Source organism: Debaryomyces fabryi (genome assembly GCF_001447935.2).
Source record: "Debaryomyces fabryi strain CBS 789 chromosome Unknown contig00031, whole genome shotgun sequence".
Taxonomy (NCBI): Eukaryota; Fungi; Ascomycota; class Pichiomycetes; order Serinales; family Debaryomycetaceae; genus Debaryomyces; species Debaryomyces fabryi.
Window position 1 is genome coordinate 1 of NW_015385457.1, and position 23,687 is coordinate 23,687.

Sequence of the window (23,687 nt, forward strand, 5' to 3'; positions counted from 1 at the left end):
AGAACTGTTGAAGTTCTAAGTGAACATGCTCATATATGTATATGTTATGAAGTTACACGCAAGTTATACGTGTTGTAGTTACAGCCACGATTGCAAAACTATGAATACTTAGAAGAATCCCGATATAGCTCAGACGAGGGATCAAGGGAATTAGGACCTAAATAGAGAGAAATTAGTTAAGTTGTCAATCTATAAGTTAAGATAAAGTTAGATTAGTAGGAACCACATAGTATTACCTAATTTAGGCCCAGTTCCCTTACAGAAGTATAAGAGAAGACAAATTAAGATATACTTATTATATATAATAATTTCTGAGATGAGTCAAAGCCATCAACCTAGTAATTGAGAGAAGAGTATTAGTAGAGTAGATTCCTGTAGTAATTTAAGTATCAGTTACTAGAATTGCTTTATTTAGCCCAATGATAGTATCCCTTGTGGATTTTTGTATTATAATTATATTTGTAAAGCTTTAATCCTATATAATTTTACGGTTTTTACTCGAATGGAGATGTAAATATTATTAAATACTTGATGAAGTATAATATACTACGATCTAAAGACTAAAGACTCATAATGCCAACTAGAAATTATTTAATCAAACTGCTGGTGGCGGCGGTGGTGGTGCAGCGGATTTCGCAGACAGAGGTGGTGGTGGATTGTTTGAAGGTGGTGGTGGCATATTACTTGCAGGTGGTGGTGGCATATTACTTGTAGGTGGTGGTGGCGGTGCTTTATCTGAAGATGGTACTGATGCTAAACCTGGAGGTGGTGGTGGTACGGCATTTGAAGGTGGTGGTGGTGGTGTTATACCTGAGGGTGGTGCTGAAATTATACTTGGAGGTGGTGGTGGTACCAAAGTAGCCGGTGGAGGGGGAGGTGCCAACCCTGCTGGCGGAGGTGGAACATCTGATGATGTCTGTGGTTGTTGGGGTTTCTGCCATGGTGGTAAAGGTACATTGGGCTTCTTTTTTTTCCATGGTGGTAATATTTCTTCTCTGCCGTTCTTTCTTGAATCGTCTTCTTCTCTTTGTCTTCTTGAATCAGAATATGGTGCCTGTTGATATGAATCAGGTTGTTCAGGTGCTGCTGCATAATTACTGCTATCAGCAGGTCCTCTAAATTTACAATCTCTCGCGAAATGACCAACTTTTCCACACAGCTTACAAACAAGCTGTGAGACATCCAACCCTGGGCGACGTCTGGACTGCATCGCTTCTGGGTTGTAAGGTTTAGTTTCTCTCAATGTACCATTCAATATAGCTAACTCTCTTAACTGACCCCTCTTCAAGTCATTTTGTCCAACTGGCGATGAAATGGCCTTTTCAATAACTTGATTAGTCAATTTTATGGCCTTTGCTATTTTCAGCTGAGAATCAGACGTTATTACAACATGCAAATCATCGTTACCACTCGAATTAAGATTTGGATTCGAAAATGATAATGAACTGTTGGAATCATCTTCATCATTATTCGATGAAGTAGACTTACCATCTTTCACTGAACCCTTCCCTCTAATCGCCAATCTTGCTCCACTATCTTCCTGTAATTGTCTCAACGTATTTCCTCTTGGTCCTAACAATAGCCCCACAAAATTAATGTCTGGATAATCTTTAACGGGTATATAAATTTTTTCGTACGTTTTAACTGGTTTGCGGTAGTCGATTGGAGACATATAATTCTTTATGCTACCAGCCGCAACTTCAACTAAATAATGCCTTTCTTTTTCAAGAGCTAGTTTGGTCCTTGCCTCTCTTGTGTTAGTTCTGTTACCAGATGGGTCATATTTCGGTGGTGGTGAAGGTTCTCTTTCATAATTTGGGTTGTTTGTAATATTACCTGATGGAAGTAAACTGAGAACTTCTGATTGCAGTTCCAGAGCAATCCTTAGTATATCTGAAATTTCCTCAATTCTAAAGTATTGTTGGTAAGCATCCATCTGTTCTTGAGTCAAATGCCCTGTTATAATAGTATCGAAATCTTCTTTTCCAATTTTCTTATGTCTTGATGGGGTGCCTGACCATTTTGTAGTTTGTGCCGCTTCTACCTTTTTTTCAGATCGACCTCTTATGTCCTGTCCATAGTTCAGAGGCCCATCAGTATATCTTCTGCTGTATGCTGACATACTCGTGTTTCACAATCTTATAAAGCCTTCCTAAAGAGTTGTATCTATACCTCTTCACGATGGTTGTGGATCTCGTAGACCCAAATTCTAACCTGCAATAATATTCTTTTACAGGTTATTTAAGAAGTCCTAGTTATGACTTCATAAATGGGACATGGTGGTCTATTATGTTCCTATATATATATGTATATATATATATGCTATGATTTGAAAGAATGATGATGGTTTCAGTCGTAAGTGTCGAATAAATTCTAAAAATTTGAGTAGTTTCATTTATTTCTGATGAAAAGTGTCCCCATCTTGCCCAGACTTGCACTGTTTATAACATAGTCACTTCACTATGGCAATCATGGCCTCATAAACCGTAACACACTAAGCTCTTCCCATCCTGCCTTTCTGAAAATTATCGTTTTAACGTCCCATCCCTTCTCTTGCATGATTTTTGCAACTTCTTTCGGATTATTCCTGGCACAAAATAAAATGTAGGCAACCCCAATTTCAGGAGTTAATATCGTATCCAATTCGTTTAATAATCTCCATGTTACAACCATTCCGTCCTCTCCACCCAAGAGAGCAAGGTCTAGCCATGTCTTATCTTCATCAGTAGTTGGAATGCTGGGGAGTTCAAATGCTGGTACATACGGTGGATTGAACACAAGCATATCAATGGCGCCATGTCTTATTCCAGTTGTTAAATTCATTTGGCATGAATCGAGCACATACGGTTCCCTAGTGTCTTTGGACTTATCGTTGTTGGCTTTATCGGTTTGCAAGACCGTTTTACATGCATGTGGATTGATATCTGTAGTTATAAATATCGACTGTGGTAATATGTTCTGCTGAATGAATGTAGTAACGATCCCAGACCCAGTGCCTATTTCTGTAACCAACGGAATTCTTGATCTAAATCTATCAGTGATGAAGTGACATTGTTCTTCAAGGCAGTCAAGTAGCAAAAACGAATCTTCTGCTGGTTCGTATACATTATCGATATCTATATCTTTTACTATAGGGGTTGGAAGCATCGGTGTGTGTATGATATATTGCAGCAATCATCTAAAAATCATTATTAGATGTACTATTGAATGTAATTTTTCAGTGAGAGTATTCCAAAAAATCAACCGAATACTCACTTCATAATAATATATTCTTATTATTGGTCCTTAGAAACTAGTTAATACACAATTATGCAAGTTAAAGTTAAAACTTTGACAGGTAGAGATATCCCCGTTGATATTGAGCCAACTGATAAAATCATTTGTATAAAAGATATGATGGAAGAAAAGGAAGGTATTCCCCCATCTCAACAGCGGTTGATTTTCAATGGATCCCAATTAAATGATGATAGCACTGTTCAAGAATCAAATATAAATGCAGGTGCTTCGTTACATTTGGTTTTGACGTTGAGAGGAGGGTTTTAGAGGAAATTTATGTGATAACATGCATGGGGTGTGTTTTTCCTTACACCCTTCATTAGAGCAATAATAGCTAGATCAACAGATTAATAGAAGTTATTCTATTTTATTGATCAAAAGCTCACAGGTATTATTCTACTATAGATATACTTTACGACTATCCATATTATTAGGTTAATAAATTATATATCATGCAATTGAGATCCAAGAGGACTTGCTTATCATTGAAAAAATGTAGAGTTAATATAACAGGGTTTCATTGATTTTGATTAGCCATCCATTTTTGGGCGTTAGCCAAGAAATCATTAAGGCCAGATATTTTAGCTGGTTTAGCTTCTTCTTCATCTTCAGGGAAAATGTAATCTAAATATTCTTCTTCTTCTCCTTCAATTAATCTTCTTCTTTTGACTATGACAGGAGTCTTTTTGGTGACATCATTCAATGATTCCTCAGAACCGTGAGATTCTTCATATTGTTTCCATGCTTGTATAACAACCGCCCTTTCTTCTTTTAGGTCTTTTTGTTTGAAATGATTATTGGCTTCCTTAAATATGCCCCTAGTCTTTTCCCTATGCGTTTCATTGATTGAAAATTCAAATTCTTCATCGGTGCTTTCTTCAAAAGCCTTTAATTGAGAATCAGTGGGTATAGATGACTCGAATAAGGCAAATGAAATCCATACCTTAGCAGTCGAGACTTGTTCCAGCAACTTTCTATATAACTTTCTAGCTTCAGCATATCTCATTTCTTCCTTATAGTAATCAATAAAACTCGTCAACATGTACTCTAATGGATTGTCCTTAGTAAATATTTTATCGTCTTCTACTAATTGAACACCTAATTCATATAGATAAACACATCTTTCGTGCTCTTGTATGCTTTTCTCAAAATCAATATAAGCCAATAAGATATTAATAGTAGATAAATTGTTTTCCCCTACCAATGATATTTCTAGCCATTTCTCATATAGCTTTCTAACTCTATCCCATTCGCCCAATTTTTTTTCTAATTCAATGTAAAACTTAAATAATTTCCTTTTGGGCTTAAGAATACTAGATTGCCCAATAGATCTACCTAATATCTTTCTTGCATTTGCTAGACCACTCTCAGAATCATTCCTTATTTCAAACTGAGCAAAGCTCACCCATACCTTTGCAAACGTAAAATGTTTATGTGGAATAATCTTTAATGCTCTATTCCAGATATTTCGAGCGTTCTTGATACTTCCCATAGTGAACTCTTCCCAGAATGCATATTTGATCCACAAGTAGATATACCCTCTCCAAACGGTAGATTTGAAAGAATCTGTCGGTATTACTAGAACCGCTCTCTCGAAAGCTTCTCTTGTAACTTCATTATTATCCTCCTGTTGTAAAATATTAATATAAGACCACCATGAGTCGTAGTCCTGTGGATTCTTATTCACGTCTTCCTCATACTTCAATTTTCTTTTTATCATGATACTGGATTCAATAGTATCTTTGTCACCGTAACTTTTCTCGAATTCAGTATATGACAGATAGATTCGATTCCTTTGTTCCGGGGTTATGATTGCTTGAATTTTGTCATTTTTTAACATTAATTGAAATATGGCTCTTGCTCTTTCGTATTCTTTCACCGAAATTTCCCAGAGTGACCACTTATTAATTATTTCAGCAAGAAGTATATCTCCTCTTAATGATTCTGATGATAACATGGTATCTACTGATAATTCAAAAACATTCCTGATTCGTGTCACTTGTTCAGCGTTTACTGGAACGTCATTCATTTCAAAATCAATCCACTTCAACCATATCTCACCAGATGAATGGATTTGTACGTATCTCACATAGATCTCCCTAGCATTATTAAATTCATCGTACCGTTTTTCAAAGTTTATATAAGCATCCCATGCAGAAGGGTTTGGATTCCAAGATAGCCATCTTTCAAAGATTATTCTAACCATCTGGTAATTCTTTAATGTCTCCTCTGTCTGTACATAAAGAAACCATAATTTGTCAAGCCTAGGCAAAGTTGTTACAGCTCTATCCAACAAGTTCCTTGCATGTACTATGTTTTTATTTGAAAGCTCAAACTGGATATAATGTGTCCAGAAAGGAATATGCTGTACATTAACCTCTAGGGCCCGTTCAAAAATCGATCTTGCCCGAGGAAAATCATGATTATGGTTTACTTCCCACTTTGCATACCTCAACCACTGTCCAAAATTTAATCTGTTCTTATTCAATTGTTGTTCATACTCTTTTCTTTTAGTAAGCTGAAACGATCTTAATTCGTCCAAGTCTTGGATCGATTGTTTAGGACGATTTAAAGGTTCATCTCTTAGTTGAAACGCATCCTGCAAAATTTGTTCACTGGTTATTTGTGAATCTGATATCTTCTCCTTTGACAGTCCATCTATATTCATTACTCTATATTATCGTTATGATACACTTGTTTTATTTAATTCTCTGTATGCTCATCAACAATTTACGCTCACTTGCATCTCTGCGAAATCTATATCTACATATTCTACGAAATTATGAATGAAATTATGAATGAAAAGTGCATTCTATTAATACAAGCTTCTACAATAAAAGCAATATGTTTCAAGAAATGATTTGGTACAAGTAACCACTGTAGTTTAAATTGGGCTAAAAATGTTTGAATTCAGTCCCAAAACATCAAGCTAGAAAAAAAAATGCCTTCAGCCAGATTCGAACTGACGATCTCCTCATTACTAGTGAGGTGCCTTACCAACTTGGCCATAAAGGCTTAATTTAAAACACTGTAATTTCATAGTCGTTACAATGTATCTTTAAAAGGTTAACAATTCAACAATATTCATTCTTTACAATGTTCATGGACATGGTAAATGTTAGAGCAAGTATACGTAGGAGAAATTCTATCTGATTGATATACTTAATCCAATTAATTTTTAATTACTTGTCATATGACCTATGCGTGGTCAATTTCGTAATAAAAGTTGGTCAGGCATATACAAAACTGATAACGGTCTAAAGTAACAATACAACAAATAATCCTTATTCACGTCATAATAGCATTTGTATAGAACTGATGATAATAACAGGTATTAAGAGATGGTTCAGTTAAGTAGAGACCTGCAAAATGAGGGCGACAATGAAACGGTTCCGTTGTTACTGAGTCAACTCCTGGGACAAATACAGCAGCAACAGCAGCCACAGACCAATAATAGCTTAATGGATAATGAGGATGCCCAATCAAAATATGAAGAAATCAGAAGAGAGTTAATAGAGTTTTCAAAGAAAAGGTTTTGGTGGTTTTGCTCTTTAGGGGTAGTTGCAATCATAGCGATGCATTTATCATTTTTACCGAGAACTTCACTAAGTAGGGATTTTCGGAGATGGCATGGACAACATTTGACCAAATCTGATGTCAAGCGGAACTATCTTTTATTCAGTAGTATAGGAAATACTTATAATGAAGTAGCAAACGAAGATTATATTAGCTGGTGGTTAGGCAATTTCACTACAATAAACCGGAAAAAAGACGCTACCTTGATAGGAGCAGATAATAATGAATTGCTTTCATATGTGAAGAAAAATTTCAGGGATCTAGGATTCGAAACTGAGACATATTCTTATGATGTTCCCAACTTGCAACAACCAATTTCGCTGTCAATCGAATTAATTGACTCCAAAACGGGAAGTAGCGTTTACAATGCATCTTTGTTCGAATCTTCTTTTAAAACTCCTGCTTATAATGGATTTGGATTCTCCGGAAATGCTACAGCAGAGTATGTATATGTAAACGAAGGTGCAAATGAAGACTTTCAATTATTGCTAAAGAACAAAATTGACCCAAAGAATAAGATAGTTATTGTGGGGTCAAACATGAAATCTAACTTGTCTACAGCAGAGAAATTACAAATAGCGCAAAGCTATGGTGCTATTGGCTTCATTGTCTATAATGATATCGACGAGATAAATGATACCAATAATTATTTGAAACTGGCCATTCTAAGGGATACTGTCGGAATCGATTTTTTTGATATTTCAAAGGCCATGGTTTGTCCAACTATTCCCTCAGTTCCAATAAGTTTTAACTCTGTGAGACCCATATTAGAAACTTTGAATTCCAACATAATTAATCGTGATTTTGTACATTGGCATTTTCACCCACTGAATTCAAACCCTTTCAAATTAAAAATCACTACAAAATTTGCCTCAGATAAAAATCGAAAGCTAACTAATGTCTTGGGTTCCGTAAAAGGTATTATAAGAGATAGTGAGATAATTATTGGCGCCTCGCGTGATTCATTTACTAGTTCAAACCCTCTTAGTAGTCATGCTGTTTTGTTTGAAATAATGAGAAACTTTCAAAGATTAAGAAAACTAGGCTGGAAACCATTAAGAACTATAAAATTTGTATCATGGGATGGTACTCACAATGGTCTTTTAGGATCTAGATTTTTCACAAATGATACTAAGGCATTTAATTCTAAACAGCCAGTGCTTTGCTATATTAACATAGATGGAGATGCAGTCGCAGGTAGCCACTTTGAAGTAGACTCAAATCCATTGTTTAATCATGTCTTGAGGAAAATTTCTAAATTCATTCCGATACCTAAGAATTCTACTATTTTAAAGGCACAACCAAATAAAGCCCATCATGGTCATGAACATGAGGACGATGAATTCACTACTTTGCATAATTATTGGGCGAGACAAAATAATATATCTATAAATAATTTACTTGGAGAGCTGATAAAAAGATCAGATGCTCTTGTTTTCCAAAATTTCTTGGGTGTTCCACTGATCAATATCAAATTTGAAAATGATCCTCTACGGGATCCGGCTATACATGTTCCTAATTCGAATTATTATTCATACGATTGGTTGATCAAAAGTAAGATCGATAATGAGCTTCTATTACATGGCCTGCTAATTAGATATATCGGATTATTGGCAGTATCCCTAGGTGAACGTGAAGTTATAGATATGAAAACTGTTCTGTACTTCCAGAAGATAGGCACATATCTTGATCAATTTCTCGCTGAAAATAAATTCAAGCTTAGTGAATGGTCGTCCAAGAAAGTGCCATTGTATTTACTTGAGAAATCAAGTCTATATTCAGACTTAAAAGACAATGCAAACTCCAATAAAATAAAATTTTCCATGTTGTTAAAAGGACTCCATTCTTTACTTGAAGACTTAGTGGAACAATCGCTAGCTTTAGATATCTACAATGATGATATTGCACAGAAATTGATAGAAGATTTTGCCTGGTACAACCTGTTAAAGAAGTTGAAAATATTTGCTCAGTATAAACTCGCTAACTATAGATTACTGCATTTTGAAAATGCTTTAACGTTGAATAATAAAGATTACCAATATATATATGAAACTAAGCAGGAGGGTTTTTTTAACCATGTATTATATGGTGTTCCAGAATTCTTGACTCGTGAAAATAGTACCTATTATTCGTCTCGTGTTGATCATAGTATATTCCCTTATCTTTATAGTTCGTTGAAGGATGATGATTTTGAACTTACTATCAAGTGGATTATTACCCTCTATGAAAAGTTACGTACAGTAAGAAACAAGATCACATAATTCTTAGATATTCAGTTTGTTTATTTTATATCTTTACATATCTATACATAGAATTACCTTAATAAATACCATCGTAATGTTTTCGTCTTACTTAAAACTTGTTGCAAAAAAATATGTTTAAAAGCGCGTCAAATGCCAACTTTTTATTTTACAGCCATTTCTCTATTCTGTCATTGAAAACGGCAAAACACCTATCAATATGAACAATAATAATATAAATAGTAGCAATGTATTAATTTCCAAGGTTTCTGTTGATACTGGCCTTAGTACCGCTTGGTTGCTAGCTACTTTAGGATCAAAAACAACATATAGGAGACTAGTGAGGAAAGATATACTAAGTATTTCAATCCCTCAGACATGCGATATAATTGGCAATCCACAATCAGCAATCCCTTTGAGGTTGTCCTCTAACCTATTATATGGGGTATCTTTAATGTATAAACAAAAGATAGATTATTTTTTAAGTGATGTATCACTTATCAAAACCAAACTCCAAAAGGAGATTTTTTTGAACACATTGACTAATAAACAGAACTTCACCGTTATTAATATAAATCACCTGCAGTATGATAATTTCAAAGCAAGAGATCAAAATCAGATATTTCTCAAAGAAGATCCATTCTTCGATGTTAGCAGAGACTTGTTTAATCCATTTACGTTGTCAGAAGAACAAGATGAACGTAGGCAACGTATTCAACAACTCGACCAACAGCTTTACCATGATATGAATCTTTCTTTATTTACTTCGGTTGGACAAATCACAGTAGTACCAGATGTACATACTAAGACGATCGAAAATTTTATGGATCAAGAATTACACACGTTAGACGAATTAAGCGAGAGTCTCAAATCTGATGCTGCACTAGATTTTGAATTTGGCGATGATGGAAAAATAGTTAATATAAATCTTGGAAGCAAAGAACATGAAAACGAAGATTTAAGTATAATTGACTTCGATCAAGTAATTGAGAGAAGTGAAGACTCACTAGATAGTATAACTGAAGGAGCATACGAAAAAACTATAACAAACGATAAAACTTTCCATATGTCGCATGATACTCATACTAATCAAACAACAATTTTAGATACAAACAAGTCAATAAAGCGGAAACGAAATTACAGAAAGATTATAATTGATGAGAGTATGAAGATTTCTTCCAGTGAATTAAAAAATTTTAGAGACAGTTATGACAACATCATGAATATTCACAATAAAAGAATAAAAATTGCAAATTTTGCGAAACAAAGAATTTCATCAGTAAATGAATTACTCTACGAAGAAAACAATGAAGAACCTTTTGCAACTAAATACACTTGCAAATGTATTTTTGGTCCTGAGATAACCGATGACATTAAATTAAATTCAAGAACACCAGTCAGATTCAATTCTAAGCAATTGAGTGAAGACCTTGAATTCGGTAGAAATATTGAACCCAGAATTAATGATGAAGAAATGGATAAATTTAACTTCGAAATCGAACAAGACATAAACCTAGAATTCAATGACCTGCAGGATATATTCGATTTATCCTTCCCGGAAATCAACAACAGTGAACTTAGGAGCAGAAGTAGAAGCAAATCAGGAAGTAAAAGGTCCGGCTCCAAGTCGACCAGATCATCCAGTGTACCAAATGACCAGGAATTTCTAGAAGAGAGTCTTGATTATACCCCGGGCGCTCCTCACTTATTAACTCAACGTATTGGTTCACAAACTAAGATAACGGCTACGTTGGTTAAGTTCTTAAATTTTTTGCAATCAAGAAGCATTTTATTAGGTGAGCACGTTAAAGCCGACTGTAAGTTGAGCAGAAACTACTTTCAGTACATCAACAAAGAAACTTCCAATTCAAACGAGATTGTGTACTCCAAAATCAAATTCTCGAATCTAATACCGCTGGTTAAGAGTAAGTTACGAAATGGAACCGAAATTCCTGTAAATCGAAATTTGGCCGCGAACTCGTTTTCGAGTATACTAGAATTAGCCACAAGAAACTATATTATGCTTGAGGTCGAGAACAATAGAAACTTGCAGACCGGAGATGAAATTGAAATTCTTATTGAAATTTAGTTTCGAATTGTCGGCAAAAAATTAAGGCGGGCACATTTTGCCTACCGAAGAATTTCCCTTTATCGCTACTAAATTAGCAAAATTCAAGGAGTGCTTATATTATATAGATAAGCCGCGTATAGCAGTGGATAATCGATTGACAAATACCAGATATCCTAGCGCCCGGAAATAAATAATAAAACATACATTAACTAATACATAATACAGAAGAATACAGACAAATAGTAAATTAGATCTGTCATGTAAAAGAAGTCAAATAACAAGAAATTACGTTTACATTAAACCTATTTGTTTTCAACAACATCGTCATCGTGCTTAGCAAATTCTTCTTCAGCGGCTTGGTCTAATTCACCATCGTAGTGTTCTTCTTCATCATATTCAGATTGGTGTAAAGATAAGGTTGGTCTAACGACAGCAGAATCGAGAGTCCAAGAAGCTAAAGCGTTTTCAGCATCAATAATGATTTGCTTAGAAGCATCGTAACCATCGTAGGCTGGTCTGGTTTCACCTGGAGTGACAGCAGAGTCGTCTAACAATTCCAATAATGCCTTACCGTAACCAGCAATTAAGGCGTATTTTTCAGCTAATTCTCTGGTAGCATCGAATTGATAGTTGAAAGCAGCCTTAATTTGTTCTCTGGTGATGTTGGATAATTGTGCTTCAGCAACCAAGGATTCAGCTTCAGCTCTGACTAATTCCTGTTCTAAAACAGAAATCTTTGGGGATTGTGGGTCCTTGTACTTCAAGTGAGCAATCTCGTCGGTGATCTTTTGCTTTCTGTCTCTGGATGGTTGAACAGAAGCTTCGATGTTTCTGATGGTCTTCAAGGTGATTCTGTATTGATCATACTTGTCGATGTATTGGTCTTCTAATTCACCAATTTCGTAAATTAAAACACCCAACTTGTCGGTAACATCGGAGACATCTTCATCATTACCTTCACCCCATAAACTCAATTGCTTGGCAACATCTCTTCTTTCTCTAGCGGTCAATTCCATGGCTCTCATCACATTCTTTTCCATCTTGACGAATTGTGATAATTTTCTGGACATTTCTGGACCGGTGCTACCAGCAACGGTTTTACGGAAAGAGGAAGCAATTCCTCCCTTACCGAAAAACTTGGACTTGGTAGAAGATGGTGGTGGTGGAGGCGATTGCAATTGTGCTGCTGTTGGAGCTTTGCTGGATCTCAAAGAGTAAGTTCTATGCATTTTATCTGTTAAATTTATCAACCCAATATTTGTTAATATCCAATTGGGGGACTTTCATCCCTTTAAATACTTGCAAGGGTGAAATATTGTCAAGTAATTTTCAATGACTTCTTTTTCGGTCTTTGTGTTACTTGCTATTTTCAGAATATGGTAACATCGAAATAAGCCGCATCGGTTTATATTGCTACCAAACTTGTTGATGGGACTATTATTGCCTTAAGTCATGTATATGAGCCAATTAATCTAGGGATCATGTTGTGGTTATCTTTAGCTACATAGCGAGCTACTTTCTAACTTAATGTTTTCCACCCAAAGACCCATTCCACAGCAAGTTGTTCATGCTGTTTTGTTCGCCGAACATGAACAAGCATCGTGTTGACGTATACGACGTTCGTAGAAATAGTAGAGATGTCGAGAGCTTACGTAAACACCAACGAATGTCGCAAACAAGACAAAATTACGTCATGATGATGTGGCCTAAATAGGAAAATATGCGATCATAAACATTGTGCAGGTGAAGAACGCCCAAAGGTGGTGCGATGGCGTCACGGGGCAGAGGCGGGGGAACTTAAGAGGACAAGGTCTGGTGGTGGGCACTGAGGAATACAGTTTGTAGTGGTGAGGTGGGAATCCTCCAAGTAAGCACACATGATAAGCGTGGTAGATAAGGGTGCTAATAAGAAGAGGATAAGTGCACGCGTGAGCCCGCAAGAGGAGGTTGTTGGAGAAATTTCGTATATGATTCGTATACCGATGGTGGATGGTCAGTTTTCTATGTACAGGATGATTCCATGCGTCTCGAAAGCTTCTACATGGAACATAGAGTGTACGAAAGTGATGTCTAGTTGCAGCGGAACAAAGGAGCAGGATAGATAAACATATCAACAGGGGCTGATGAGGTGAGAAAGGAGATGCTTGGAGATATTGTAAGAATGATGTAGAATAAGCAAGTTGGTCACATAAACGAGGTCACACAACCACGTATACTCCAGTAAAAATCAGACACGTATGCATTATATATGATTGCCAAAGATCCAAATTAGCTGAAGTGTATCGTTAGAGGATTAAGTGTAAATCATGATTACGTAAATGCGTATGGTGTATATGTATTGTGCTAACCGTCGTATAATAATGTCTACACATTGTCCTATACAAACTGGGCTTGCCTGGAAATCCAATGCATTAAGCTCAAGAATCATTTAGTTAGCGATTATACGTATTTTACAAATTTGTAACTTTTATATTGTATTATCATATTATCTACACATTAAGTTTGAATTTCTTGCTACTGGCTTCAGTTGTATCAAGCGAACGCTTGTGCAACGACAATCCGGATAAAATCCTCTTATAATCCTGTTCCAACGATGCATAAGCAGTCTGTAACTTGTCCAAGCGGGTAGGTTCATCTAACCCGTCTAATATTTCTTTGTTTTTCTCATACAACCTCTTCTTAATAAACAATCTCACTTGCTTTCTGGTGACATTGGTAAGACTGTGTTCCAATTGATAGAGTAAAATCATTTCCAATAACCTCGAAAATTGTCTCTTTTCCAATTTCTGCTCCTGTCTTAACTTAGTTGCCCATTCGCTGTTAATCAAAGCTAAGTCAACGGACGCCACCTTGATAGTATTTTGACACAATCTGGTCAAGTCACATCTATCTCTTAAATCGTCAAAGCTTTCGTTAGGGTCCTCCACAACAACTTCAATAACACTGGGGTCTTGCATCCAATATTCAAATAATTTATTATAAAAATGTCCTCCCAATTTTAATCCCTGGAACATTGGCAATACAATGAATTGGGAAATCTTCTTCCGGACCTCCTGTTGGTTCGAGTCGAATTTGTCAAATCCTCCGTATTTCCAATAATTGTACGCCGTACAGAACCCAATAATACTTGGAGTTTTTTCATCAGTGACTTTATACATGACATAAATATCCCACAACTCGTCTTGGTGGTCAATATACGATCCTGCTTCAATAAATAATAATACCAAGATTTGCAATCTCTTATGGAGCTCTAATCCTTGTGCATTCTTTAAATCAAGCTTGTAAATTCCGTATTTATCCTCTCCGAGAGTGAAAACATCCCCAATTAACTCCCCAGGAATCTTGAAATCTTCTTTCTCCTTACTTATCGAATCTGCCCACTTGGCTTCATCTTTAAAAACAGTAGATTCCGGTAAATAACTCAATAATTTTGCACGAGGGTCTTCGAGTGTATCATCATTCAATCTATCACTATATTTGACATTCAAAAATGGGTAAAAAGTACAATGGTCAAAGCACAAGAAGATCACCAAGTCTCTGTACCCAAATATCTGTTCAGAGTCCCCAAATATTGGGTATGTAAAATTTGGATGAAAGTTTAAGGCTGTTCCATCTGAATCAGTTATATATATTTGTAAGGCATCATTTGAAGATGATGTCCACAATTCAGGTTGTAAAGAAGCAGCCGTTATACTAGGTGTTGGCGTATTATCACTCATATTAATATATTTACCCGTTGTTTACTTGTTATTATTATAATGATAGTCTTCGTTCACGTCTACAACTTAAAACCGCGTCTGTATGAAAATCTCGTTTTCAAGTATAACGGACGCAAAGCTGATTTTATTCTTATTGCAAATTATTGGGTTCACATATAAACGATTATTACAGGCAGCTTGTTAAGTATTAATGAATCTAATATTTATTATATATATAAGATGAAATAAAAACGTTCTAACTCTCAAAATTATTCAATAATTGCAACTAGGTCACCAGCATCAATGACATCTCCATTGTCATGAACTAATTTCACAACTTTACCAGCTTTGGTGGCACTAACAACCATTTCTGTTTTCATAGCTTCGACAATAAGTATACCTTGTCCATCTTTAACTACTTCACCGACTTCAACAAGTGGCTTCCAAACCCTACCCGAATACTCAGAGTAAACCTTTTCAGCATTTTCACCATAGATATCCTCGTCAGTTTTTTCAGACACAGAACTCTTTTCTAAGTCGGCATTAGATTGTTTAATAAGGTTACTGATTTCTTCTAACTTTTCTCCACTTTGGTTCTGGAATTTTTCGATGGACTCTGAGTTTTCTTGGACCCAGTCCAAGTATTTTCTGTGGTCAAATACAGAGTCAACAATATCAATCTTGAACTTACCGACAGAAGCTTGTTCAGTATACTTGTCAATTTGTTCCTCAGAAACAGGATAAAATTCAATTTGGTCAAAAGGAGACAATAACCATGGTTGATCTGAATTGGTTCCCAATGTCAATTTATCCCAAATTGGGATAGTACGTCCGATCAATTGATAACCACCTGGAGATTCCATTGTATAAATACACATATAACTACCTCCGATACCAACAGAACCGTTAGGAGTGTAAGTACGAGAAGGGTTGTATTTCGTGCCGAACAATCTATGTCTTGGGTCTAATGGTACCGCACATGGGGCTCCAAGGAAAACATCACCTAACCCAAGAACCAAGTATCTGGCGGTGTACATCATATCCTTGATATCATTTCTCGTTAAGCCATTAATTTCAGCAATAAAATCTACATTGTTTGGTAACCAGGGTGCTTCAGCTCTAATGGTTTCTTGGTATCTTTTGACAGCATCTAATGTCTTTTTATCTTCGAATGCCATAGGTAACTTAATAATTCTGGAAGGAACCTTCCATTTATTAACGAAAGTAATTTCTTTTTCGAAAGAGATTAAAGTATCGACTAGATGTTGCTGAGTGATTTCAGAGTTGTATTCAATCAAAACAGACCTAACACCCTGCGACATCTCAACAATCCCTGGTGTTTTATTCTCTTGGACCATGTTAATTAATTTATGAATTCTATAGCATAAATTCAAATCCAAGATGTTATCACCATATTCAACAAGGACATATCTATCACCAGCTTGACGATATACAACTGATGGGGATTTTGAACTAGGTTTATGTTCTGCAATGATTGGGTTCTCAGGCTTCGTTAATACCTTACTAGTGATAGTTGGTAAATCTCCCTCCAAATCTTCAATAACCTTATCTTGACCATGCTTTAAATCCTTGGCATCTTCATAAGAAATAGGAACAAATTGGATGAAATCACCTGGTTTGACTTGTCCAATTTTCCACATTTCTGCCTCAGCAATAACGGCCTGACATACAAATCCACCTAAGGATGGCCCATCACAAGTTAAAATGACTGGCTCATCACCTGTGAAGTTAATTGCACCTAATGAGTAAACATAATCGTGCGCATTTGAAGGATGTAAACCAGCTTCACCACCATCGGATCTAGCCCATTTTGGTTTTGGTCCAATTAACCTAACCCCAAATCTATTTGAATTATAATGAACTTTCCATTTTTCACTGAAGAATTCCTCTATTGACTCCGGTTTGAAAAAATCAGGAGAGCCATGGGGTCCACAAGTAACACCGACGATCCAGTTTTTGGTTGCATTGAAGTCATAAGATGGAATCAAGCTTTTTGGAATTGGAGCAGGTTCAGAAATGGCGGATGGTAATTTGCAGCCAGCAATTTCTGGTTGACCCAAAAACAATACATCACCTAACTTCAAAACTCTTCCATTATAACCTCCTAAGTTACCTAAAGCAAAAGTGGATCTTGAGCCCAAGTATTCGGGAACATCAATGCCTCCTCTGATAGCTAAGTAAGCCCTGCAACCCGAGGTAAGTTTACCGATTGTCAATTTGTCACCTCTTTTAATATGAATAGGAATCCATTGATCTACAGATGTACCATTAATATCAACGCTAACAGAGCCACCTGTGACTGCAATTATTGCATCATGGTGGAATAATATTTTAGGACCGATGAATGTAATTTCAATACCTGGTGCTGTCTTATGATTTCCAACAATTCTATTAGCCATTCTAAAGGCGTAATCGTCCATACAACCAGATGGTGGGACACCAATGTGCCAGTAGCCTTTTCTACCTGGGAAGTCTTGGACAGTAGTATAGGCTCCAGGATTCAAAATTTCAAATGCGGTTGGGTTATAGTCATAGGAATCTAAGACTTTCGTAGCAACCTTTGCTTCAGCAAACATAGATGAATTGGCAATTGATCTCAAATAATCAATATTAGTGACACATCCATGAACAACAGTTTCATTAAGAGCATCACGTAATTTTCTCAATGCATCAATTCTATCTTTACCATGTACGATGATTTTCGCTAAAGTTGGATCATATTCAGCAGAAACAATTGTACCTTTTTCAACCCATCCATCAACTCTTGCCCAAGATGGAAAGGAAACTTCAGTCAATTGACCTGGAGAAGGCATAAAGTCTTTAACAGGGTTTTCTGCATACAATCTTGCTTCCATTGAAGCACCAGTGACAGTTATTTCCCTGTTAAAATCTGGTGCCTTGTCAGCGGCAATTAATAACATCCATTCAACTAAGTCTAAGCCAGTAACCATTTCAGTAATTGGATGTTCAACTTGCAAACGAGCATTGACTTCTAAGAAATAAAATTCGTCTCTCTTTTCGTCATAAATGAACTCAACCGTACCAGCACATTTATAATTGATTGACGCAGCCAAAGATTCTGATGCCTTCCTCATTTTTTGCCTAGTCTTTTCTGATAAATTTGGTGCTGGCGTTTCTTCTATAATTTTTTGGTTACGACGTTGCAAAGAACAGTCTCTTTCTCCCAATGCAATCGCTTTACCATATCCATCACCAAAAACCTGAACCTCGACATGCCTGGCATTTTCCACAAATCTTTCAATAAAAACACCTGGATCTCCAAAATAAGATTTACCTTGATGTTGAACTGTTTGGAAGACTCTTTCAATTTCTTTTTCCGAATCAACCTTCTGTAAACCGATACCACCACCACCAGCGGTAGATTTTACCATAACAGGGTATTCCAATTTTGCAGCAATTAATTTAGCCTCTTTAGCATCCTCGACCAAGTCAGAACCAGGAACTAGAGGAACACCAGCTTTAGCCGCAATTTCTCTAGCTGAATGTTTTAACCCCAATTTTCTAATAGCATCACCAGAAGGTCCGACAAAAACGATCCCTTCTTTGATACAACGGTCAGAAAAGTCTGCATTCTCTGAAAGGAAACCATAACCCGGGATAATGGCTTCGGCGCCTGAGAATTTTGCAGCCTCAATGATTTTATCGATGGAAAGATAAGTTTCCGCAGATGATACCCCATGCAAGGGTATCGATACATCTGCCATCAATGAATGTTTAGCATATTTATCAGGATTTGAATAAACTGCGACTGATTTGATATCTAATTTCTTCAAAGTTTTCATTATTCTAACGGCAATTTCGCCTCTATTGGCAACTAATACAGTTTTGAAAGGTCTCAAGGTTTTATTAGTTTCTTGTTCTAAGAAGGATTGGTAATTTTTCCATCCTCCATATTTAGTGATATCAACTGTACCTGGCAAATTGTATCCAAATTCCTCACAAATGAATGACTTTACCCATTCACCGGATTTCAATTCAGCAGATCCAATACCCAATGGTTCAGGAACCATACTCATGAAATCACCAAATCTCTCTTTAGGAATAGCATAGACCTCTACTATGATGCTGTCACCGAATTCAGTAACCCTTCTCAATCCTGGTTTTGCAACTGGTCCTGTCTTAGGCAATGCGTATAATTTATAGTTTGGTGAAGTGGTTGTTGACTCAATGAATGTTGCATGACACTTTTCTAATTGCCAATGTAATTGAAATCCCTTCAAATGTGCTCCTACAACAGCAAGTTTGATTTGTGAGTTGAAGTCAACTTCTGGTAAATTCAACAACTCGTCACCCATAGTAGAAACTTTTTTATCTTTCAAACAGCCTAAAAATCTTGGAGTTGATTGAGAATATAATTTCATATAACGATTTGCTAACTCAAGTAAAGCATAGTCATTAAATTTATGTGATAATAAAGTAATACCAAATGGTAAACCATCAGGACGGAAGCCACCTGGTATAGCTAATGCAGACATATCGGCCAAGTTAACAAAATTAGTATATGTACCTTGATATGAGTTTATTTTGATAGGTTCTTGCTCAATTTGCTTGATTGTGGGGTTTAATGGGGAAGTGGGTAAGATAATCACATCTATATCTTTTAGTAATTTGTTGACTGTTTGTAAGATTCCCTGTCTTTTGTATTCGAAATCAAAGGCAGTGGCGGCAGAATATTGCTTTCCACCTTGAATAATAGAATGAACAACGGGATCTAATGTCTCTTTTGGTGGGTTTGTTGCCAAGAAATCCTTCAAGGCTGTATATCTTTCAGAAACCCAAGGTCCTTCATAAAGACACTTAGCCAAATCTAATAATGGCTCAATATCCAAAGAAACCATTTCACCTCCCAACTTAGAAAAGACATTTACTGCTTCATTATATAATTTGGGATTAGATTCTTCGCCATACCACAACAAGTTGTTTGGAACTGCAATCTTTGGGGCCAGAGAAAATTTGACTAACGGATTCTTTGGCATCAGTCTAGAATATTCGTCATGTTCGCCATCTTCATGTGCCATAACATTAAACAACAATTGTGCATCTTGTAAATTCAACAGAAAGATAGAAACACAATCCAATGATTTACATGCTGGAACTACACCCTTACACGAAAAAACACCCTTTGTTGGCTTTAATCCAACCAAGTTGTTTAATCCTGCGGGAACTCTACCTGATCCTGCAGTATCTGTTCCTAATGCAACTGGAACGATTCCTCTTGCTACAACCGAAGCAGACCCAGCGGATGATCCCCCGCTTACATGGTCCTTGCTGAATGCGTTGGTAGTAATTCCGTATGGTGATCTGGTTCCAACCAATCCTGTTGCGAACTGATCTAAATTGGTCTTACCTATGATAATTGCACCTGCATTTCTTAACAACTTCACAGTCGTAGCATCTTCTTCTGCTTGATAGCTGAATGAAGGACACGCAGCAGTAGTAGCAAAATCCTTCACATCTATGTTGTCCTTAATAGCTATTGGGACCCCGTACAACGGCAAACTCATCTTATTTGATTTCGATTGTAAAAATTTCCATTGGTGCGTCAAGCTCTCTTCATCAGCCAACGAAATCCATGCTGGATCTTCCGTGGATTGAGACTTGACTAATTCCACCAATAAAGCGAATGATTCATTGGGAGTGTTCTCGAAGTGGAATTTAATCCAGTCCTGAACAGTCCATCCGATATATGACATTTCAAGCTATATTACTTGGAGTAAAGATCAAAATGATAGTAGAAATATATAAGTAAATATGATTAAACTTAATAATATATATCAAGGCCAAATCTTCATCAATCAAAGATATTACTACCCTATATATATTTAGAGTCCATACTAAAATGCCTTATCAGTTCGTACCAGCCCGAGCTTTAGTGATGTCGCTTTCTCTGCAGCTTAAATCTGGAGATATAAACGGTCGCGGGCCGTCTATCACTAGATTTACCTAACTGAGACGGCCCGCTTGATTTACTATCAACCTGGGCTCTTAGGACTCTGATGGTGAGTTACTAATATACAGTATTTGATTCTGTATTTCTATTGGGCGATCTCGTCTTGATAATTGTGATATCGGCCCTATCATGCCGTACATAGAAATCTGTCGCACTTCAGAAAATTACCGAGCCAAAAAGTATAGTGTGCTTGTATATGGCTAATCGGCGTAGCTTTCCAAGGGAGAAATGTGCCAATATGCCTTTAAATGTAGCCATATGTTAGAAGTAATTCAACATACACACAAAAGGAGAGATGAAGAATTAGCCAATTGGCTTCAATGTAAGTAACTAAGAAGGCACTAGAAACATGGTATTGAGAACATTAGCAGTTGTGCCGTATTATGTTTAAGTATAGTACTGGCATCTGGCTATTATTTTGCGGCAATACGCTAATTATCAAAGAAGATTTTATAGGAAAATATGTTCACTATTAAAGCCAAGTCTAAAATGCATTATATAAATATATAGATATATGGGAGGATTATTCCTTTTTGGGGTCATCTATAATGTTGTCAATTTGTCTAGGAGTTCTGTAGCCGTCATCGAGAGTTTTACCATCGACAACATGAATTTGGTTGAAGTTGAGGAGTTGTGCACTGATTTGTGAATTGACAGAATGTAATTTTTCAGGATTAGAATTTTGCCATTCTCTTAACTTGTACGTTTGGCCAGTGCAATCCCAATAAATACCTCTCATAGTTATAAATAAGCCTTCTCTTCCTTCCCACAATGGACATATAACAACCAAGAATGCAGAAAAGAAGATCCAGATCATAAGCACCACAATCCAACCAGTAAAGAATTTTTTGGAAAAGATGTATGATGTACCGTACATTGGCATTGGCCATAAGATGACAAGAGATAAAGTTAAGGAAACACAGATGATGGCTGCCTTTTTGAATGATCTATTGAGCATTTTAGATTCAAGTTCTAATTGGTCTGTTTTCAATTCTGCAAGTTCGCTTGCAACAATACTGATTTGGGATCTTGCAGGATGGACATTTTCAAAATCACCATTGTTTGCACCCTTCCTTTCGGTAGCTTCTGCAATTTCTTCTTCTTCATCAACCCTTTTGATTCCTTTTAAAATTTTCCAGTCGAAGTTCTGTGGTTTAAAAGCGAAAGTAAAGATAGGAATAAAGATCAATGGGGATAATAATGCAACCACATTTCCTGTCAACATAGAATCATCTTCAAAGGTAGTGTCGACAGTAACGGTTTTGAACTTCATTTTAGTACAGAGTAACCAAGAGAAAATGGCAAACCCAGTAGCTAAGATTGGTGTGAATATCACAGCTTGCTTGTTTTGTTTTCTGGAGAGTAAAGTAAGAGTGGATGGAAGCACTGCTCCCCCGATAATTATACCCATCAACTCATATAAATATCCCATAGAAATCCCAGCATAGTATAAACCAATTGCAAAACCTGCCATGATATAAGCAAATGCTATCACAGACATGTGGGACATAAAGATCAACTTTTTACCACTCGCTTTTGGATCCACATATGTTCTGAAAATATCATAAGTGAAGATCGTGGAAACTGCAATTAACTCTGCTGACATTGCCGAAGTTACAGCCATAAACACCAACAACAATGAGCAAACTGCTCCTCCTTTTCCTAATAACGCAACTGCAGCGTTTGGTAATACCAACCCGGCACTTACTTGTTCAGCAGTTAACTTATTAGGGTAGGTAGGCCAATATTGGGTATTCTCTAACGATAATCCCACAAGGCCCATACATGTTGAAGTTAACATTGGAATCGCAAACCAAGCTAACCCTCCCAAAACATACCCTGGCAAAGTTGCAGCAGGGTCAGCTGCAAAAGCTTTATTGAAATAACCGTTGTCTAAAAAGACAGTACCAAAGTTTCCGACAATATTAATCACAAAAAAGATTCCTCCAGATCTTGAATGCATAGTTAAATAGGAGCCACCAGCATTACCTTCTCTTGGTTGAGTTTCAGCCAATTTAGTTACAGCTTCCCAAACAACTGCAGGTGATCCCAATCTATCGGAAGTAGCAAATGCGCTGAATGAAAATACCATAATAATTACTATGATGACAACGGTATGTGCATAATCTGTCAAAAATGTTGCCTTGATACCACCGAATAAGGTATATACCACCACACCTAACGGCAATAATAAACATGCAGCAACTGTATTCATTCCTGTTAAATCACTTACAACAGCACTACCTCCACTTAACAACATGGCAGTGACTAGAATATTTGTGGCAAGCCCAAAGAACAACATAACTCCATGCGCACCACTACCGTATCTGGCTTTAACAATTTCAAGATATGTGTGTGCTCCTGGTGCTCTTTCTTTTGCCTTGATAGCAAGACATGAAAACAAAACAATCTGGCATGTAGCTCCGGCAGCATAGTAGAACGAACCACTAATACCATTATTATATGTTTGTGTAGTAGAAGTTAAAAGAGTCGCAGCCCATGTCCACGAGCTTACCACTGCAGCAGAAATCAATGACTTTTTAACTGATCTTCCTGCTGTAGCAAACTCTTCAGCAGTAATAATTTCTTTATTATACCTTCTTAAAACAAAAGTAGTCAATATCATACCAGCAGCGAATACAACTCCCAATCCTACCACTACTGCATAACCGGCAGCTTGAGGTAATGGAACATATGCTTCAGTCATATTCCTTATTTAATTTCTTATATTTAGTTACTCTAGAACAAGATTTATATTTTTTCGAATTATCCTACTTATATATATTGCATTTGAATATGAAAATTAAATTGGATGATTTAATGATAAGAAATAT

The 23,687-nt window shown here is 36.5% G+C and overlaps 10 protein-coding genes across 10 annotated transcripts; 3 read left to right on the plus strand and 7 right to left on the minus strand.

The window, feature by feature from the left end:
- Positions 1–595: 595 nt before the first annotated feature.
- On the minus strand, positions 596–2,122 carry AC631_01969 (mRNA splicing protein; the record flags this gene model as incomplete). Its single annotated transcript, XM_015610799.1, has 1 exon — positions 596–2,122. The coding sequence occupies one exon, from the start codon at positions 2,120–2,122 to the stop codon at positions 596–598; it is 1,527 nt and encodes a 508-aa protein (XP_015468335.1).
- A 347-nt stretch (positions 2,123–2,469) lies between these two features.
- On the minus strand, positions 2,470–3,147 carry AC631_01970 (S-adenosylmethionine-dependent methyltransferase; the record flags this gene model as incomplete). The annotated part of the gene is made up of 1 exon (XM_015610800.1): positions 2,470–3,147. One exon carries the CDS (start codon positions 3,145–3,147, stop codon positions 2,470–2,472), a length of 678 nt encoding a protein of 225 aa, XP_015468336.1.
- A 162-nt stretch (positions 3,148–3,309) lies between these two features.
- On the plus strand, positions 3,310–3,543 carry RUB1 (NEDD8 family protein; the record flags this gene model as incomplete). Its single annotated transcript, XM_015610801.1, has 1 exon — positions 3,310–3,543. One exon carries the CDS (start codon positions 3,310–3,312, stop codon positions 3,541–3,543), a length of 234 nt encoding a protein of 77 aa, XP_015468337.1.
- Positions 3,544–3,793: 250 nt separating this feature from the next.
- On the minus strand, positions 3,794–5,944 carry AC631_01972 (uncharacterized protein; the record flags this gene model as incomplete). Its single annotated transcript, XM_015610802.1, has 1 exon — positions 3,794–5,944. The coding sequence occupies one exon, from the start codon at positions 5,942–5,944 to the stop codon at positions 3,794–3,796; it is 2,151 nt and encodes a 716-aa protein (XP_015468338.1).
- A 673-nt stretch (positions 5,945–6,617) lies between these two features.
- Positions 6,618–9,113, plus strand: AC631_01973 (uncharacterized protein; the record flags this gene model as incomplete). The annotated part of the gene is made up of 1 exon (XM_015610803.1): positions 6,618–9,113. The coding sequence occupies one exon, from the start codon at positions 6,618–6,620 to the stop codon at positions 9,111–9,113; it is 2,496 nt and encodes an 831-aa protein (XP_015468339.1).
- A 199-nt stretch (positions 9,114–9,312) lies between these two features.
- Positions 9,313–11,181, plus strand: AC631_01974 (uncharacterized protein; the record flags this gene model as incomplete). Its single annotated transcript, XM_015610804.1, has 1 exon — positions 9,313–11,181. The coding sequence occupies one exon, from the start codon at positions 9,313–9,315 to the stop codon at positions 11,179–11,181; it is 1,869 nt and encodes a 622-aa protein (XP_015468340.1).
- A 284-nt stretch (positions 11,182–11,465) lies between these two features.
- Positions 11,466–12,392, minus strand: PIL1 (lipid-binding protein; the record flags this gene model as incomplete). Its single annotated transcript, XM_015610805.1, has 1 exon — positions 11,466–12,392. The coding sequence occupies one exon, from the start codon at positions 12,390–12,392 to the stop codon at positions 11,466–11,468; it is 927 nt and encodes a 308-aa protein (XP_015468341.1).
- Positions 12,393–13,652: 1,260 nt separating this feature from the next.
- On the minus strand, positions 13,653–14,882 carry HAT1 (histone acetyltransferase catalytic subunit; the record flags this gene model as incomplete). Its single annotated transcript, XM_015610806.1, has 1 exon — positions 13,653–14,882. One exon carries the CDS (start codon positions 14,880–14,882, stop codon positions 13,653–13,655), a length of 1,230 nt encoding a protein of 409 aa, XP_015468342.1.
- A 248-nt stretch (positions 14,883–15,130) lies between these two features.
- Positions 15,131–20,596, minus strand: DUR1,2 (bifunctional urea carboxylase/allophanate hydrolase; the record flags this gene model as incomplete). The annotated part of the gene is made up of 1 exon (XM_015610807.1): positions 15,131–20,596. The coding sequence occupies one exon, from the start codon at positions 20,594–20,596 to the stop codon at positions 15,131–15,133; it is 5,466 nt and encodes a 1,821-aa protein (XP_015468343.1).
- A 780-nt stretch (positions 20,597–21,376) lies between these two features.
- On the minus strand, positions 21,377–23,560 carry DUR3 (Dur3p; the record flags this gene model as incomplete). Its single annotated transcript, XM_015610808.1, has 1 exon — positions 21,377–23,560. The coding sequence occupies one exon, from the start codon at positions 23,558–23,560 to the stop codon at positions 21,377–21,379; it is 2,184 nt and encodes a 727-aa protein (XP_015468344.1).
- Positions 23,561–23,687: the final 127 nt, after the last annotated feature.